The following is an 18,399-nucleotide window of genomic DNA, read 5'->3' on the forward strand; positions in this document are numbered from 1 at the left end:
GGTTTTAATTGCAGCTGCTTGTTTCACTGCAAGTTAACCTGCTGAGCAGGATTTCACTATTTTGAATTTTTTTTTAATCGTTCGGTCACATGTTTGTCCAGCAAAACGAAGTCACAAGACGACTTGTTGAAATACAACTTCTCGGGTTAAAGTGACAAGCCGCTCTATCATTGTTGATCATCTCCTTCTATATATCACTGTGAAAAAGGCATCATGCATTAATTGAGGAAGATACAAAATGGAGGGGACATCCTTCTGCTTCTGTTTTTCCCCACATTTTTCTTCATCACAATAAATCTGTCATCTGAGAGGTAACTTTTTCTGAAGTCATATTACGATCCAGCTCGATCAAAAGCCTGGTCTGCAGATTCAAGTGGGAATTACAGGTTGAGTTTACACAGGGTTTAAAGTTGAGAACACTGGAAAGGCAACAGAAGCTTCAATCAGAAAATAAGGAAAACAATGTATGTCTTATGATGAATTAATGAAGAAAAACAATCCACACAAGCACTACTCAGACTGATGGGTTGTTAATTTTGCAGAGCAGCACAAATTGCGCTGCACTTCACTTTATGTGATCCAGATTTATTCTAATTTTGAACCGAGTTGTTTGTTTTCCAATATAATTGCCCAGCTGCACCGGTAGCCCCTGTTGATCTGCTGTTTATTCCATAAGGGAGAGGGTGCTTTTACTCTCTGTGTAATTGGGTAAAATCATACGAAATAAATTCAAGCTGTGAGCCTCAAATGCACAGTTCACCGTAATTGGATGGATTTTCACTCCCAGTGTGAGAGCACTGATGATTTGTGTGATATAATATCAGTATCAACTGCCGGTAACAAAGGCACTTTTGGAATATTGAAATACACAAGTCAACGTTTGTTGGTTTAACTGTCATGTGCTTTAAATGTAGACATGCTAGAGGTTTTGTTGCACAGATACCTCTTGTTGTTATTGAGGTTTATGTGCAGGTGATATAAAAAAGAAAGAAATGAACCGATACCTCGTTAAATCCTTGAACATTTAGCTTTTATCTCCTTCATTATTTTCCCATTATTTCTTGTCCGATGTTCCCCCACAGCCCCGTCAAATGAGCTCAAACACCCATTCAATGGCTTAATGTCCCCAATGTGTTAATTTGAACAGAGTTTTAATTTGAAGTCATTTACCTCTATTGATTATAGACAAGGAAATATTGTCACAATTATATTTCCCTAGAAGATGTAATGATCCATCAATAGCGTATTTGTATTTGTGTGTGTGTGTGTGTGTGTGTGTGTGTGTGTGTGTGTGTGTGTGTGTGTGTGTGTGTGTGTGTGTGTGTGTGTGTGTGTGTGTGTGTGTGTGTGTGTGTGTGTGTGTGTGTGTGTGTGTGTGCTTGCTAGTTAAATGTACTGCTGGCTATTGTCTGTCTACACTCTAAACTTGTCAGACATCCAGAGAAAAGAAGAAGTCTCCTGTAAAATTGGTGGTAAAGTCAACATGACTCACTTCTCACTGTCACACTGACAGAACTTGTTGGATTAAATCTATCAGTCTGTGTCACCTTCACTTTACTGGACTGTTAATCTCAAATGCTGTAACACAGAAATAATTGTATGAAAAAAAAAGAAAAAAGCTGTTTTAATGAATGCATTAAGAAAGTTAAAGTGCAGAGGACCTTTTAAAAAAAAAAGCTGAAGGTCACTTTCAAACCTCTCCTGGGTTTTGAACCGTATTTATCCCCTCTCCCTGCTCTTCAACTTTGCATTTTCCTCTGTATTGTTCAGTCACCATTTCATTCTGAAAACTAGATCCTTTTCTTTTTTTTCTAGATCTGGGGTTAAAAAGTTCTAAAAATAGCTTCACCTATACAAAGAGGACTCTAGATGTTAATTGCCTGGTGTTCAGTGCCCAGTAAAAGAACTTTATAAGTAATGAGAAAGCCAAAACATTTAACAACAGGCATGGGCTCTTTACAGTTCATTTTGTCCATCCTGCTGATGGCTCTCGGGTACTTATAGTGTAAGATTGGAAATATATTATAAATAATGACACCTAACAAAGTCAAAGAGCTTTTTGGCTTAAGTATGAACCATTTATGTAACACATTTATGACCATTTAGTAAAGTGACATTATAAAAGCACTCTGTATACCTCCGATAGTATAGTGCACATTAATACTGTATACAACGCATGAATATTGTATAAACTTTCCTTCTTCTGTCTTTTTCTTTGGACCCAGTGTTGACAGAGCTCCTGGCCTCCAGCTTTACATTGTTTTCTTCTTGATTTTCCCCTTTTTGACAGTGAATGTAAAACCAGACAGATAGAAGAAGTGTAATAAGACACAGTCACCCAAGGTCAAAGCCACATATATGAATATTTACATTGACTTTTTGTACATAAAAAAACCATCCAGGAGAACAGATATGGTGGCAGCAGTGATGTGAAGGATGGGCAGGAGCACAGTGCTGCATACTGATCAGGGCTGATGAGCTGTTTTTTTTTTTTTGGTGAGCTAACAAAAGACCCATATGTCCACGACACAATATATCATGTGATATGTAAGCCTGCAGCTGTGTGAGGGTTTTACTGACCACTGAAAGGTTTATGTGATTATACTAAGTTCATTTAGCTGAGGGCTTGATGCTCCCCCTCATACCAGCATTAATTCATTATTCTGATTCCTCATGAGTGACTCTTCTCAAAACTAATTGTACTTTCTAACACTTAACAGTGCAGACAGAAACTCTACGAGAACACCGAATGGTCACATTTCAGCCTACACTGCGTAGGCCAGCAGGATCCTTCAGTACGTGTTACTGCACCAGCGCACATATAATTAAATTTCCCCGTAGTTACCGGTGCCCTTGACTCATCATTGAGCACAACCATGGTGGTCAATTACCAGATACATTTGGGGGTGTGTGTGGCAGTTCTTGCTACCTCGTGGCTTTACAGTTGGTTATAGTAAATTAATTGACATAAGACTCATATATCAAGAGAAAATATCAATCTAGCAGATGGTTTCCAAAACCTTTCCCAATTAATTCAAAGAAAGAAAGCAGACATTCACAAATTTTACCCCTGTGTGCGTATTTATTTTGTATTGGCTTCATCAGAGGAAATTCCATTAGCACTAGTGGCCTCTGCATTACGGCTGCATTTTGGGTAGAAAAACAGGAATCAGCCTATTGTATAGATCTATACAACATAAGCCAAGTAATAACTGCTCTCCTCTCAGCTCTTTTTCTTTTGTTTTATGCTCAGCACAATAATGACTTGCCAGAAAAAAAATGTTTTCTTTGCTGCAGATGATCAGGAAATGTCTTCTTCAAGGACGCTGATGTCAACGAGAACATCTGTATATGCCATATGGTTTTACTGTGCATGACAGTAATCTTACTAGCTTACTAAAACTGAAAAACATTCAGATTTTGTTTGATGGCCACCAGCCTAATGGATTCCAGGCAGAACTTTGGTGGACTCTCTCATTGTGTATTGATTTCCAAGGGAGTTCATGAACAGTGCAGAAGTGACTGAAATGTAATGGGAATAATGGGAATATATTTAAGAGTGGAACACTTGAATATTTATTCCATAATCATGAGCTACATTTGTTGATGATTTTGTATATCAGGGGTATAAATTTGACAAATCTGATTTAAGTTTTCCCAATTACTGGTGTATCTGTAGTAAATTCTGATGATTTGGCCAATCTGATTTCAAATTGTTATCATCATGTATTGATTATTTATCTGTCCCGTATTTCCCTAATTGTAATTAAAGTAGTACTAATTAATATTCTGCCCTTTGGATGTAGTGGAACAAGCACTAAACACATTAGTGACAAATTATCCCCTTTAGCAGCAGTGTGTCTGGTACAACCCGATATCATGGGAAAGCATGCAAAGGTCAGTCTGTGAAACAATACTTCGTCAGAGTCAAGTTTTGCCTCGCCTGTGAAAAACACATACATGTGGTTTAGGTACCAAAACCAAGTGATTAGGTTTTGGAAAAAAAATTGTGGTTTTGGTGAAATATGACACAGTCCAAAATTGTGTTAGTTATTTAAGGAAAAGATCATGTTTTGGGTTGAAAATATGTTTCAATATTTTATTATTAACATTGAGTACATCATGTAAGTTACTTAACATATGATATGTAAGTTACATATGTTATGTTATGTAAGTAAGTCCAATTCACATTTACTTTTGCTTTCTCACAGACTCGAACACCGGTCGGTGAAAGCCCTGTGTTTGCTCCATCCACCCACCACCACAACGCCTCCCTACACAGACTGAATGCATTTTCACACTTTGGTAAGGCAAAACATGCAACAACATGGCATCCTTTATTGGACTGACGGCAGTATTACAAACTTTGTCATAATAATGGGCTCTCTGGCCACTCGATAATTATATAAGTCTAATGTTACTCTCCAGAAACAGAAAGGGCACAACATAACCATTGTGAACATCTTCTTTATTGACTGATGTTCCCATAATGGCTTCATTATTGTGTACTGTAAATGGATTAAGAGAGACATCTTATTAGATCGATTAGTCTTTTAGAAACTCTTACACCATAAATTACTCTTGTACTGTTTGCAGCTCATCTTGAATTAAACATTATTTGTTCAAGGCAAGTTTTATAGATTTGTTCTGAAACAGAAGAGAGCTGACACTGATTCAAAAACTAAGGAAATAAAGCTTAAAGTTAAGAATTCAAAGAATTAGGCTGTCTCCTGAATAAGAGAGGGATTAGTTCTGCTCTTTTTTCATAGTTTTAGTCAGAGAACACAAATTGTGTTTGTAATGTATTTTAGTTCAAATTAAATTCATGAATGACGTTATACCAAAAAAAAAATTTCCCCTGCAGAAGAATCCTTCTCCATTGTCCGGCTGTTTTGGGTATCTTCTTTCTAAAGTGCTCATTTATGTTTTGTGGATATCTGTCATTGTTTCAAGAGCCTTCACATCTATTGGACCAAACACTTGATCGATGGATTCCATTCATTTAATGACATCAAAGCCCAGGAGAGGAAACATGTTTGAGACGCATAATGCCAACTGAACACCACTGAAAACATCATTGGAAGATGAAAGCACATCTCTTTTCATCTGTACTGATGTGCTCGTTTTTTTAAAACGTGCGGGAGTCATCCTCATAAAATGTTAATGATGTGTTGCCTTCTGCAGGGATCCCTCATTAATCTGTGTACGAGCCGCCATCTCCTGTCATTAAAGGAGGGGAGAGGACGGTTTGGCCTTAACAACCTTTACCCCACGTGTCTCTTCATGTTTTGTTAAGATCATGTCTCATTTCAAGGTAAAACCTCTTATCAATCATTCTACAGTGTGAGACTTTGTTCATGATAGTTCCTTCAATTCATCAGCTGACAGACTGATGTTATTATCACCTGTGCCTGTTGGGTACCATTTCAAAACAGTAATCAAATGTTAGCTGCATTTCATAACTTCAATAGTATCTTGTACTGAATTATGGAATGAAAATATTTCAGCTCATGCTCCAAAAATGGATTATTAGAATGTTTGACAGATTATCCATCGCTGATCCAACTTCATTTGGTTATGCTGCAAAATCATCAAAGGAAAATGCCTGAAATAATAAAGGTGTGAAAAGAAAAAACATGAAATTAGAGTAATGCAATAGTTTAATAAATATTTCACATCATCATAACTTCTTGTTAAGCTTCTCAGTTCAACAAACTTTTTAAAACTAAGATCATCTGCCTCTTTTAAATGTCTTTCAACACCAAAAACACTTCTGCTTTTAGATGCAAAGAAAGCCAGACTATTAGAGAGATAAAGACTAGATAAATACAGATAGGATGTGATAGGATCAGTGCGTGACAGGGTGGCTGGTGGTTAGAAACCATAGCTATCTGTGTGCAGTATGTGCAGTATTTTGAAGGCTGCTATTTTCCTGCTGGAGAGAGAAAGATAATCTTCCATCCTTAGTATTTACGAAAAAAAACACCTCAGGGAAAGTTAAAAGATACTTCCAGTACACAACAGTAAGCATTTATTTTCTATGAATAAAGAAAAACACTAATTGTTGACATTGTATAAATCAAAATTTTTATGATAAGTCTTACGGATTTATTTTTTATTTTTTAAGTGAAATAAACCGGGCTCTCCAATACACCATGAATAACACCCTAAATTGCATAATCTCCTGTCTGCACACAACCTTGCTTACCATACATGACGAGTACGTTACAGACTGTCATGCTGTGTGACACTGACCTCTGCAGGGTAACAAGAGTATAATAGCGGCACTGTGCGCGTCCTGCTTTCAGCTTTTACACTTTTACTTTCACATTTTTAAATTTGAAAATATTTGTGTGGTTACATTTGATTTGCATTGTCCAGAAGGGAAAATGAGCCATCTACTCATGGAGAATGATTAATTTTCATAATTAAATAAGATAAACAAGATATTACCAAGACACCACTTGCGTTAAACAGCCCAAGCTGCCATTAAACCTCCTTGCATTCTTGCTTGCAATCATAAGAAAGATTGATCTAGAGATTGCAGATTTGGCACCTGTCCGACGCTGGGATGCATTTAATGGAAGTAATGCATCCGATAGGACATTACAAATTTGGCACTTTCTGTCGAGACAGCCCCTCTAGTTGTTGTCTCACTTGGAAATTCTCCAAGGTTGAAGTTTAATGTATATTTTTAAAGTGAACCGCGTGCACATGCATACTGAAACATTTTGAGTCGCTTTTACAGGCGGTTTTGATGATGCAACATGAAAAGTGGCCAGTGGTTCATAAGATACAATTTATGGCAGATAAGCCTCAGCATGATGATGACATTTCTTGTGTGCATTTGTGTGTGCTGCTGCTTGATTAAGATTTCGTTAAAAAAAAATTGTTTTAGTTGTTTTCCCCATCTTATTCGCCGTCATATTAGATTTCATTAAAAGTCTCTCTTTCCCTCACAATTCAAAAGTGCTTCATGAAACACCAAGGACAAAAACAAAACAAGAATGCACGTTCCTCATAATGCCTTTCAACCATCAAATACCATAGAGATGTTATTTTAGCAGTAAAATATGTGAAAACCTCAACCAATTTGGCATGTGAGGGTGTTCTCTCTGTGTGGCATTTGAGGAATGTTGACTCACACTTCCTGTTTCCTGTCCATTTAGGAAATGGCAGTGTTTAACCCCTGGCTGCCACCCCCATGCCGCTCTTATCTTCAAGATAATGCCTGGGCCCCCGTGAGAGGGTTTAGTCTGAGGATCAAAACCGTTATAATCTGGTCGGGTTAGTTGCTTGTAAAGACTTCCTGTGTTACTATAGTCTCGCTCACTCAGAATTGAGGTAAACATTTTTTGGAGGTCACGGTTGTTTGGGCTCCTTCATTGTACTGTTGCAGTTTCAATTATTTATTTATTTTTTTGATTTGTTTAAAATTAGTCAAAGGTTTCCATTTGGTTTACAAGCAAAAATAATGATGTGTGATTATCATGTTTGTGTGAGACATCCTGTGCGTGCAAACCCTCTTTATTCGTGTTTCATTCAGAGTGCCGTCGTATTTATAATCTAATACCGTTGAAAAGCTAAAACTGTTGGGCATAAAATTCTATAAAAACCTCACCCTCATAAAGTTTAAGTGTACAAAGTGCATGACAACAAATTAACCACTTTATGATAATTTATGCAATCACTATTTCAAATGCCAAAATGTAAAAAGTTATTGTCACATTAAAGTGAAGAACCTTTTATGGCACTAGGATTAAAACAACTGCAAGAAAATACACAAATGAACCACATTTCTAAATAATGTAAATATTTGTATTTACAATAAAACATATGCAGGAGAAATGTCTCTTTTGCAAGGCCCTTATTTTTTTTACATATCTGCTGAATGACTGAAGAAATTAAAAGGAAAAAAAAGTGCAAAATATTGTGCATGTAATCTCAGGTTGTTTGATTTTTTTTCTTTTACCCAGCGAATGTTTAATCTGTAACTTTACCTTTGCTGACTTCCCCGAGTCCACAGACTGTTAACCCTCGTGTAAGTCCTAATACGGCTCCTGAGACTCCATGACTGCCATCAAGAATAAGAGCTGTCAAAGCCAAATTTAAGGCTGTGATGAATTTCTGACATGTTTTAGACGCTCATATCCGACAGAAGAAGCCACAAATAGCTTTTACATTCGTTCAGAAGGTAGGCGTAAAAAATGTATCCATTTGAATTGTTAAAAAAATAAAAATAAATTAGAATTAGTCCCAAAGAAGATGTTTGGTTGATCGTCCATCCATTGAAGTGTCACATATCTCTGCAGAATATTTTGTTTTCTTTAGGTTATTAAACAGGAAGCATTTAATTTTTTTGTGTAATCACGGCTGCATCTCGTATTGCCCCTCTGTGGCAATAAAGAAGTCATTCAGAGTGTTCTTCAGAAATTCGAAAGTGGGCCGGTCATCAGGCTTCTCCTTCCAGCACATCATCATGATATCGTAGAGTTCCTCAGGACAGCCGTCCGGACATGGCATCCTGTACGACCTGTCCAGGCTCCTGATCACCTCTGGGTTGGTCATTCCTGATTTAAGAAAAATACAATGTATGCAGATTGGGTTTTAATAGACTTTTAGTGAACGTATTTTGTAATCATTTCAGCTTTTAATATAGCCATGCAACATTTGAGCTGGTTTCTGTACAATATCACAACATTAAAGTATGTATGTGGTTATTTCTAATGTTCTGTACCTGGGTAAGGTATTCTTCCATAGGTAACTATTTCTGTCAGGAGGATCCCAAAGGACCACACATCGGATTTGATGCTGAATGTGCCAAAGTTGATGGCTTCTGGAGCTGTCCATTTAATGGGAAATTTAGCACCTAATTATCAGAAAGAGGGTGAGAGAAAGAGGAGGGAAAATGCGTTATTGAATGGGGATTGTAAACAATGCGGCGGTCTGTGTGTGACTGTCTTGTTTGTTACTCTTAAAGTGACATAATAGGTGTTAAGATACACCCAGAAATAACAGTAATATGATTGTCATTAGAGAGTTAACAGAGGTGTCTATCTCCAGAATGTCTCAGGTTGTGTTTTTTGTTTTTGAGGACAATATGAATTTACATGAGTTTTGCATCAGTACAATACATTTATGAGTTTTTAATTCACTGGATTCAGCAAACTTTAAACAAAATTTCCTAGGAATGTACTATATCACCAAATATATTGCTATCACAATATAAACCCAGCCCGACTGTAGAATATTAGCACAATACTTCAAAACGATAAGTTATGACACAATATTATTGTAATGTTAAACACATTGCAACGTGCTAAGGTTTTCAATGACATATATTGAGATATACTGCAATTTATTTGCATTTTTTTCCTCTGTAAATATGTCCCCAAAAGGAAATTTTGTCACCATCTGTTTCATCTGATAACATAAAGGTTTTTGTCTTTTCATCTCATTTTAATTTTTTTTTTTTTTTTTTTTTGCAGAAAAATGTGATATTCAAGCAGAAAGACAAAGCAGCCTTAAAAGCATGTTATAAATGTTGTATGCACCCAAATTTATGTACTTATTACCACAATATAATATCAATTATTTGGACCCTGTATCTATACAACATTGCAATGCAAAATATTGCAATACAATACATGGATTTGTTTGCCCCCTCCCTTATTCATTTTAGGATCTTTAGCATTAAAATTGTCTGAAATGGGTAAAGGCTACTGGGAGATTTGAACTGAATGAATCGAGTGTATCTAAAATCCTGATTATGGATTTTATGGAAAAACACTGGCCATACTCCACCTTCTTGAGCTGTGTACTCTGACTCGATTATTCTGGCCAGGCCAAAGTCTGCTATCTTGCAGTGCAGCGTCTCATTGACCAGTATGTTAGCAGCACGCACGTCCCTGTGGATGTAGTTCTTCTTCTCAATGTACGCCATGCCTTCAGCTATCTGTCATTAAGAGAGGATAATTCAAAACACTACTACTGTAAAACATTCAGCTGAAATATAAATTCCCAAAACAGGATTTTTAATCTGTGTGGCGTGTGAAAGAGGGTGCAAACAATATGTCTGCAGTGTGGGGTTTTTTTTATGTATGAAGTGTCCGATACAGATAGCGGAAGCTACTATTTGCAATTATTGTCTCAGAATCATACAAGTTTAAGTAGGAATATTCTTGCAGTTTTCTGTGAAAATTATTTTTACATAGAAATAAATAAGATGTTTTGCACAACCTCAAGTAAAGTAGTTTTCTTGTTTTGCCCAGTACATCTTGAAAAGCATATTATATTATGTCTGCATCTGCCAGTGGACTGTCACAATAATATAGGCAAATGATTTGTTCAATCTCTTGTCGGAGAGACTGGATATTCTCTGCAATTGAAAAAAAAAAGAAGTATGTCGCCTATATCAGTATCAGCATCAGGCAAAAGAGTTGGAAAATATTGGCAGCTTTGATATTGGCAAAAAGTAAAATATCAAGATCAAAATTCTTAATTTGTACCGTACAGTATTTGTCTGTTTTCCCTGATTAGTGTGCTCTTAGCTCAGCACATGGAGTAGTGCTGCTACAGTACACATACAGTATGTGTAAATATTGCGTTTACATGTAAGATAATGGCAGCAAAGTGGGTTTAACAAGATATGCTAACTCTCAGGAAGTCGAAACGTTTTTTGAAGGGGCAAAAGACTTCTCAGTGTGGATGGAAAAACAGCATGACTTCCTGTCCGGATGTTAATAATTGACGTAGGGCGAGACTTTCAAGCCAGATGAGTGGAGGCTCTACCACAGAAACCACATAGCTACTGCTTACAGTTTCCATGTGTGTTCACGTCACGACTGCCGCCAAAGCGTATACTACAAGAGACATTCAGAGTGTTACTGTAGAGCAGCTAGTGTGTATAAATAAACTATGAGGGCAGCTGATGTTGTTTTTGACGGAGGATTGTAAACGGCCTTCTCTTTATCTACCTTCTAATGTCCTACTGTCACAAACAAAAGCAGCAGCAGGGAGACAAAATAATTCTAGCTAACTTTGAGATACATCTTTCATTATATCAGAGAGATATATATCATTGTCAAGAAAATGTCACATCCAGGACATGATTCTCGTTGACATCATTGAAACTGTTTCTCACCTGTGCTGACATGTCGATCAGCTTATTTAACTTCAGCGTCCTTCCTTCGTCTGTTTTTAGAAAGTCCAAAAGACATCCTGTGAATAAAAGGGGAAGTGCAATTTTATTAGAACACAAAATGAAAGCTAACATTTTGAATCGGAAATTGTTTTCATTTCATAGAAACTGTTGCTTACAATCACACAGAATCGTGACATTTGATCATCCCATAGTGAAAGCAGCCAAAATTCACATGAAGCTGCAGTTGTAGGTAAGGTCATTGCTTTTAGGTCCCTAGCAGTTAAACATAATACCACAAACACACGTCCGGTGTAATGCGATAAGCCTTACAAATGCAGTTTTAATTTCCTTTGGTTTGATTGTATTATGTTGTATAAGTGTATTAATTTTTTCCACTTCATTATGTGCTTTAGTCAGTGAGCAGTCTTTAGTTTATTAAACAAAGTCTGTAAATAGTTTTCTCACCTTTGCAAATTTCTCAAGAGCTGGTCTGCATCAATTTTTCAAATATTTTATGAACAGAAAATTATTTGTTCAAAACACTGAATAACCATGCGTCTCAAATGTGAGGATTTTTTTTCTTTTTTTTCGTTTCTCCACTTCTGTTTTGTTTTTGACTGCTTGTTGGACAAACATGACAACAGATTTTTTTTTTTTTTTTTTTTTTTTTTTACTATTTTCTGACATAAATGACTAAATGATTAATTGATTTAAATACTTTTCTAGATTTATCTTTAATGAAAAAGTTATAAGCCTATTTATAGCACAGTTTATCACCCCTCATTGGTTCAATGCTGTTGCTGTTCAATCATCAGCAACCCTTCCTCTCTGTCTTTTTTTTTTTTTTTTTTTTCATTTTTCTTACCATTGATCATGAATTCGGTGACAATGAGAATGGGCTCCTTAGTGACCACGGCATGGAGGCGCACCAGTCGTGCATGCTGCAGCTGCTTCATCAGGTTGGCCTCCTGAAGGAAGGCCTCTGGCTCCATAGTTCCCTCCTTTAAGGTCTTAATAGCAACTTTCTGGCTGTTCTTGTAGTAACCTGCAGTAGTAATTCAAACAGGATGCCTCATTCACTCTAACGTCTCGGTTTATAAGATGTCTCCAATCAATGGCTTAACAGGTAGCTTCCTCTTACCCATCCACACTTCTCCAAACTGCCCGGCTCCCAGTTTCTTTACCATCTTCAGTGTCTCTCGGGGAATCTCCCATTGATCTTGTGCCCACGGCGGCTGAGGTGGTTTAGCCTTACAAGGAGCATACAGCCGCTGACACAAACCATCTGCTGTGCCTGCACCCAAATATGACACGCTCAAATATTATGAACAAAATTTTTACCTCTCTCTCTGCCAATGTGATAAATTTAGTCACAGAAGCAGCACGGGGTCCTTAAATCATCTCTTTTTTGTGCTTGCTTTGCGTGTACCTCTTTCTCATATGTTGCATTGCATTTGCAGCCATTCTCAAGATTTGGCCTTCTTATCTTGTGGTTTAGTTACAGGGGTTGATAGACTATCACTCCTCTCACACAGGAAATGCACATGGGTCTATCTTCCCCCTTTACTTCAGGTGCAGATGTATTGTAATTATTTTTTTGTACTTGTAATTTAGAGCAGTGAAGTGAAATCTGAGTCCAAATAAATGCTTTATTAAAGATTTATAATTATTGACCAGACAACGTACAAATCTTTACATAAATTCACCTCTTTTTAATAATATTAAAAAACAAACAAACACTTTTGCAGGTGGATATGATGAATCTGTGGTTAATACTTACGACTGTAGTACTTAACCAACTCCTGTAGGGATGGGAACATGTTGGAGGGGGAGATGTAGTAGCCACCTTTGTCCAGACAGCGAATCTTGTAGTGTTTTACCACATTTGCTTGTTCTGGCATTTCATCTCTGACCGACAGAGAGAAGGACCCTAAAGGAAGATAAATACAGTTTACAGTTATGTATTAACCAATTTGAGTCTAGACATGTTCATATGTTTCTGAATATGCATCCCTGAGATCACAGAAACAGACTGATGGCCGTCACCTTTACAGGTCTCACTCTCTCGAACTAGAAAACTCCCCGGTTTATTTCCAGTGGCTGAAAGGAGTCGTTCAGTCTCTTTCCTACTCAAATCCTTAAAAAACCACCTGCAGGACAGAGCAACACAAAACACACTTTATGTAACCTTTTCAGAAAATGATCATATAATAAACAAAAACTTATATGATAAATAATCCATACATTTTTTTTGCAGTGCCACATTTTATTGAATAATATGTTGTGCTGTGTTTGAAACTGATGCTTACTTTTCCACCTCCAGTGTATCTGCTCTGGCTACATAATTACACGGTATCAAGCCCTCCTCTCCGGTCGTCATCGACTTCGCCAGCCACCATTCTCCATTTCTACAAACAACACAGACATGGCAGATTATTTCAATCTCTCAGGTTAAAAGCATTGTGTAATGCGTCTTGCTACTTTAGGGATCAGGATGAGACTTACTCTTGCAAAACTTTAAGTTTGTCTCCCTTTTTGAAAGGCAGATCACTGTCGTTGGTCACTTTGAAATCATGCTGTGCCACAAACACGATGTCATCTAAAGAAAAGTAGAGCACAAAGCAGTTTTAAAAGAAGTGAGTTCAAGAAGCAGTTACTTTATAGTTTGACATAATACTGCATTCCTAATATGGCGTGCAGGACATGTATCCAGCTTTAGTCAGATATTGCATTATTTTTCTTCTCTTTGCAATGAGCATGTCTGTGACATTGCAAAGTTTTTCCTCTACTCTCAATCTTATCTTACTCCCACAAGAGAACAGAGGAAATTCAACTGAGATTTCAATCGTTAAATGCAGCCTCTTCTTACTGGTAGTATCTCTTTGCACAGCGATAGTTGACAAAGTAAACGCAGGCCTGTTACTCTCCACTAAGAAGTTTATTATTTAGTATGCAAAGTAATTACCATGTTCTGAATAACTGTTTCCTCTCCGTTCCTAAACAGCAGGAAAAGATCATGTACGAGTCAGTGTTCAGCAAGTCAAGTAAATAAAGTAATTACGAGTAATTAAGTAAGTTATTGTATTTTGTACTATGGTTAAAATAAATAAAGCTTTCAGTATTTCACTTACTATATGATTTGAAGAGTGGGAGGCCCGAGAGTTGAGTTTTCCTTTGTAGAACTCATCTTTTATCTGTTTCTGGCCACTGCAAGCGCAGCCCATCCTGCATGTTCAATCGAAATCTCTTTTAGCTATATTGCATGCAACTAACAAGATTTACTTCATATTTGATAAACTACAATACATGTTACATAATGTAGTATCCCCACACATACAACTACAAGTTCCTGCTAAAAGTTCCAACATGTTTATTTCTGTGCTCTTACCTGATGAAGCAGATGAGCTTTACTGAAGCTGTCCTTTGTCTCTACTCCTCCCACTGCAGGGCCTGCTCTCTGACTTCATGCCCAGTGCTAGAAAAAAGGGATCCAACTCACTTAAAATCAGGAAATTATCTTTCATGAGAATGTTTAGTTTTTTTGACAGTGCCCCCGCCCAACAAAAAAAGTGACATTCATTAAGAGGAAATGGAAAATATTTGTACAAATTTATACACTAGCATTTGCATGTGCACAGATACAGTCAAAGTGCCATGTCAGAGTTAAAAACAGAAGGGGAAATAAAAGTGCTAAAAATAACTGATAAGAAACTACGTAGAAATGTAGACCACATACAAAGTATGTAAGTAAGTCAGTGTGAAAGCAACATGTTTTTCGATAATAGGGTGCACATTCTGTTGCTCAATCTATGTGAAGTGACTGTTTCATAAAAGATGTTAAAACTTACTAATGTGGCACCAAACATAATTGACATCAAACAGTACTGAAGTAGTTTTAAGAGGCAATTTCAACTTTTCAGCATTTGAATATTTGGCAACTGGAAGGGTTTAATGTTTATCACGGAAGTTAAAGTTGATGATGGTACATGTAAATGGGTGAGTCTAATTGGGAACACTTGTAGAGTATCAATGTCTAACAACCACTCCCTGTGTGAGTGTTGGACCATGTGGTCACACATTATTATTGTTGTTGTTGTTGTTAATTAAAGGAAACTTAAATTAAATGTATGGGTGAGAATTTACATTGAAAAAAGACCATGCTCTAATTTGGGCATAAAATCACACAAAACTTACCTTTGACGTCGAATAAAACTGTGATTTACATGGCCAGTGAGCAGTAATCTTTAATCAAACTTGTATTTTCATTCTGTTTCCATGTAGAAGAAGTAATGATAAAAAGTAAAATTACTTACATTACAGATTAATACTTTTATCACTCATCCTCACAATTTTATTTTATTTTTCTTTGTCTGAATTTCTTTTAATTTATAATGTTATGGTAGCTATTATAACATGTTTTTTTTTTATCGCCAAAGGATTACTGTAAATCTTTATTAATAACTGTAATGGTTATCAATAACTACTCTTTATGGCAAGCTTGAAAAACTGCCATGTGTTTCATGATTTTACTTTCAAAACATTATAGAAATACACTTGATTGTTAATCTTATGATCATAATATTAAGATATCTACAGTATTACAACTGTCAGTAGTCTATATTGTCAGATTCACATACAACAGATAAATACCTTGAACTTGTCCCCAGCTGTGTCTTCAGAAGTACTCCAGATGCGTGATGTCGTCAGGTTCCTTACTAAAAACAAAATGCTTATCGGTGTGTCACTCTCATTCGCTCATTTTGGTTTGGAAAGTTTCTCTCTCACATGTGCTCTCTCTCTCTCTCTCTCTCTCTCTCTCTCTCTCTCTCTCTCTCTCTCTCTCTCTCTCTCTCTCTTTCTCTTTCTCTTTCTCTTTCTCTCAGTGAAGTACAGGGCCTCCCCTGGAGTACCACACAGAGTTTGGTACTGGAAATGGACAGCAGTTTGTCTGTTTATTTTGTCCCATGATACCCTCCCTTGCCTCATATACTGTGACAAAACAGCACAAACATCACCTGATCTTTAAACTTCAATAAGTTGCCTTCAGTCGTTCAACTGGTTAATGAATGAAATTAATTCAATTTACCTTCAGCCATTGATTAATATTGATCGAATTACAAAGAGGGGTGGGTTTACTAAACAGTACAGTTGGTTGTATTTTAAAATGTGGTGCACAGTCCATGATTTGTGTTACTATGTGATGGGGATCTTTTTTGTTTGTTTAATTGCACATTTCCAAGCATATCAAATAAGCTCTACAATGGGGAAGTGGTTACACGGTGTGTGTCTGATGAGAAACATGCTTTCCATGAAATTATTTTCTGTTCCTCTTTATGGTCACTGTTTTTCTCTGCAGTATGTTTTCAAATGAGCAAATCATAATGCATGTTTACAGTACAACTGTAAAGCAATACTTATTCTTGCCAGAAGAGGGACTCTTTAGCTGAAATCTTGAATTGCTCTACTTGAGTAATAATGTTGAAGTATGTGTGCAACTACCTGTGCAAGGTCAAAGGTTGAATTTAAGTTGAGAAATAAAATATGAATTATAAAATGCTAAAACTACAGCAAAGTCTTTAAATGATACAGCTTTTTATGTCAAGAGGTGATTATTGGTGATCATTCGTGCAGTGAATGTTCATTCTTCATATTGTTCAGATCTGCAAATGATGTTTGTCCCATTTTTTTTATTCCTTGTACTTTTAATTTTTTTTTATTTACTTACATATCTACCTGCATGTTTATTTCCTGCTGAGACTGTATATTTACACACACACACACACACACACACACACACACACACACACACACACACACACACACACACACACACACACACACACACACACACACACGTACATGCACACACGGTGTCAGTCTCATACCAAGTAATACCTGACCAAGAATCAGCAATAATAATACATGTACTGATATACTTTTTAAATATTAAAAGCTGCAAAAATACTGTCTTTAAGGGGAGAGTCATTATGAGGTAAAAACATCATCAATAACACCGCCAAAGAATGTTTATTTTTATGTTAGTCACTTTGGATAAAAGCGTCAGCTAAATGAAATGTAATGTATTTCAACACCAGAAAGTTATCTAATGGTAAAAAAATATATATATATTAATGGTGTGGTTAAATAAATATGGCCAGAATAAAATATAATGTGAGACAGATCCATCTGTGTTTGGGTATTGATGCAATGAATTCACTCTAGTAAAATAAACTTCAAGTCATCATTCAGAATTTACTACCTGCAGAATTATTTATTTCTTGCTGAAGTTCCTCACTTTTGACACTAGAGGGTGTAAAAGTTTCACGATATAATCCTGGACTCTCCTTCAGGTAACACCATTTCAAGTCATTTAAACAGTTTTTCTCTAAAGTCGTCCGATTTCTATAAATGTATAACCTTTACCATGACCTCATATAATGAAAGAGTGTTCAACGTTGGGGATTTTTTTTTATTTATTTTTTTTATTGTGTACTGCTTTTATACCTGGTGAAGAGGGCAGTGTGCAGATGTGAATCCAGATGCAAAGTCTGTCACTCTGGGGGAGGAAAAATTGCAAGCTGGTGATCAATCTATCAAAATATAACAATGCTTTGGTTTTTCACACCATACAACATAGTTAACCAGGTCTTTCCTATTCTCACCACTCAATGCGGTGAGGAGGGGATTCACCCCTCTTCATCGGCTACTAAGACAATAAGCACAAAACAATATGTCCTTGAGTTATCTAGCAGTAATTATGACCCTTTTGTGTCCACTTTGCATGCTAAATTACTATCAAATATCATGAAGAATGAATCGAAGAGCCTTGTGAGGAAGATATCATTCACGCTATGGTGTAACCTGTAAGTGCAGGGAACAATAAATCTTACAGCACCGGAAGTGTTTGTTTCCTATGGGGGGTTTTATACAACACGCAACGTGGGGATATTACTCTCTGGGCAACACTTCACAGGTTTTTGTTTGGACCACCTGTGCTGTGTGTGGGGACTGTGCTGTGCTGTAGTTCTCTGAAGGAACAACCTCACTTCACTGTACACACATACACACAAAGAGGCACAAACACACAGGCTGCAGGTGCATGGTGAGTGTTATTGAGTGCGTCCTGGTTACTAACTGCTGTTTCTCTTTATACTCCTTTCTTCTAGTTTTCCATCAGCCCTTGTTTTCTTCCCAGGGCTTGGCGGATGCTTGTGTACAGCTCTGTTGGGGTCCCCAGACATTGCATCCTGCCTGCA

The 18,399-nt window shown here is 36.8% G+C and overlaps 1 protein-coding gene across 1 annotated transcript; it reads right to left on the reverse strand.

Annotated features, from left to right (window-relative positions):
* Window positions 1–7,459: 7,459 nt before the first annotated feature.
* blk (BLK proto-oncogene, Src family tyrosine kinase) lies at window positions 7,460–16,025 on the reverse strand. Its single transcript, XM_069725695.1, has 14 exons — window positions 15,794–16,025; window positions 14,532–14,618; window positions 14,275–14,368; window positions 14,109–14,139; window positions 13,649–13,742; window positions 13,453–13,551; window positions 13,190–13,293; window positions 12,924–13,073; window positions 12,285–12,437; window positions 12,009–12,188; window positions 11,144–11,220; window positions 9,805–9,955; window positions 8,738–8,869; window positions 7,460–8,570 (listed from the first exon to the last, which is right to left on the reverse strand). Exons 3-14 carry the CDS (start codon window positions 14,365–14,367, stop codon window positions 8,368–8,370), a joined length of 1,467 nt encoding a protein of 488 aa, XP_069581796.1. The 5' UTR covers window position 14,368; window positions 14,532–14,618; window positions 15,794–16,025; the 3' UTR covers window positions 7,460–8,367.
* Window positions 16,026–18,399: the final 2,374 nt, after the last annotated feature.

Source organism: Brachyistius frenatus, unplaced genomic scaffold (genome assembly GCF_029030835.1).
Source record: "Brachyistius frenatus isolate BFR_SWC_R1_liver_20210118 unplaced genomic scaffold, ASM2903083v1 Contig_438, whole genome shotgun sequence".
NCBI classification, from domain to species: Eukaryota; Metazoa; Chordata; class Actinopteri; family Embiotocidae; genus Brachyistius; species Brachyistius frenatus.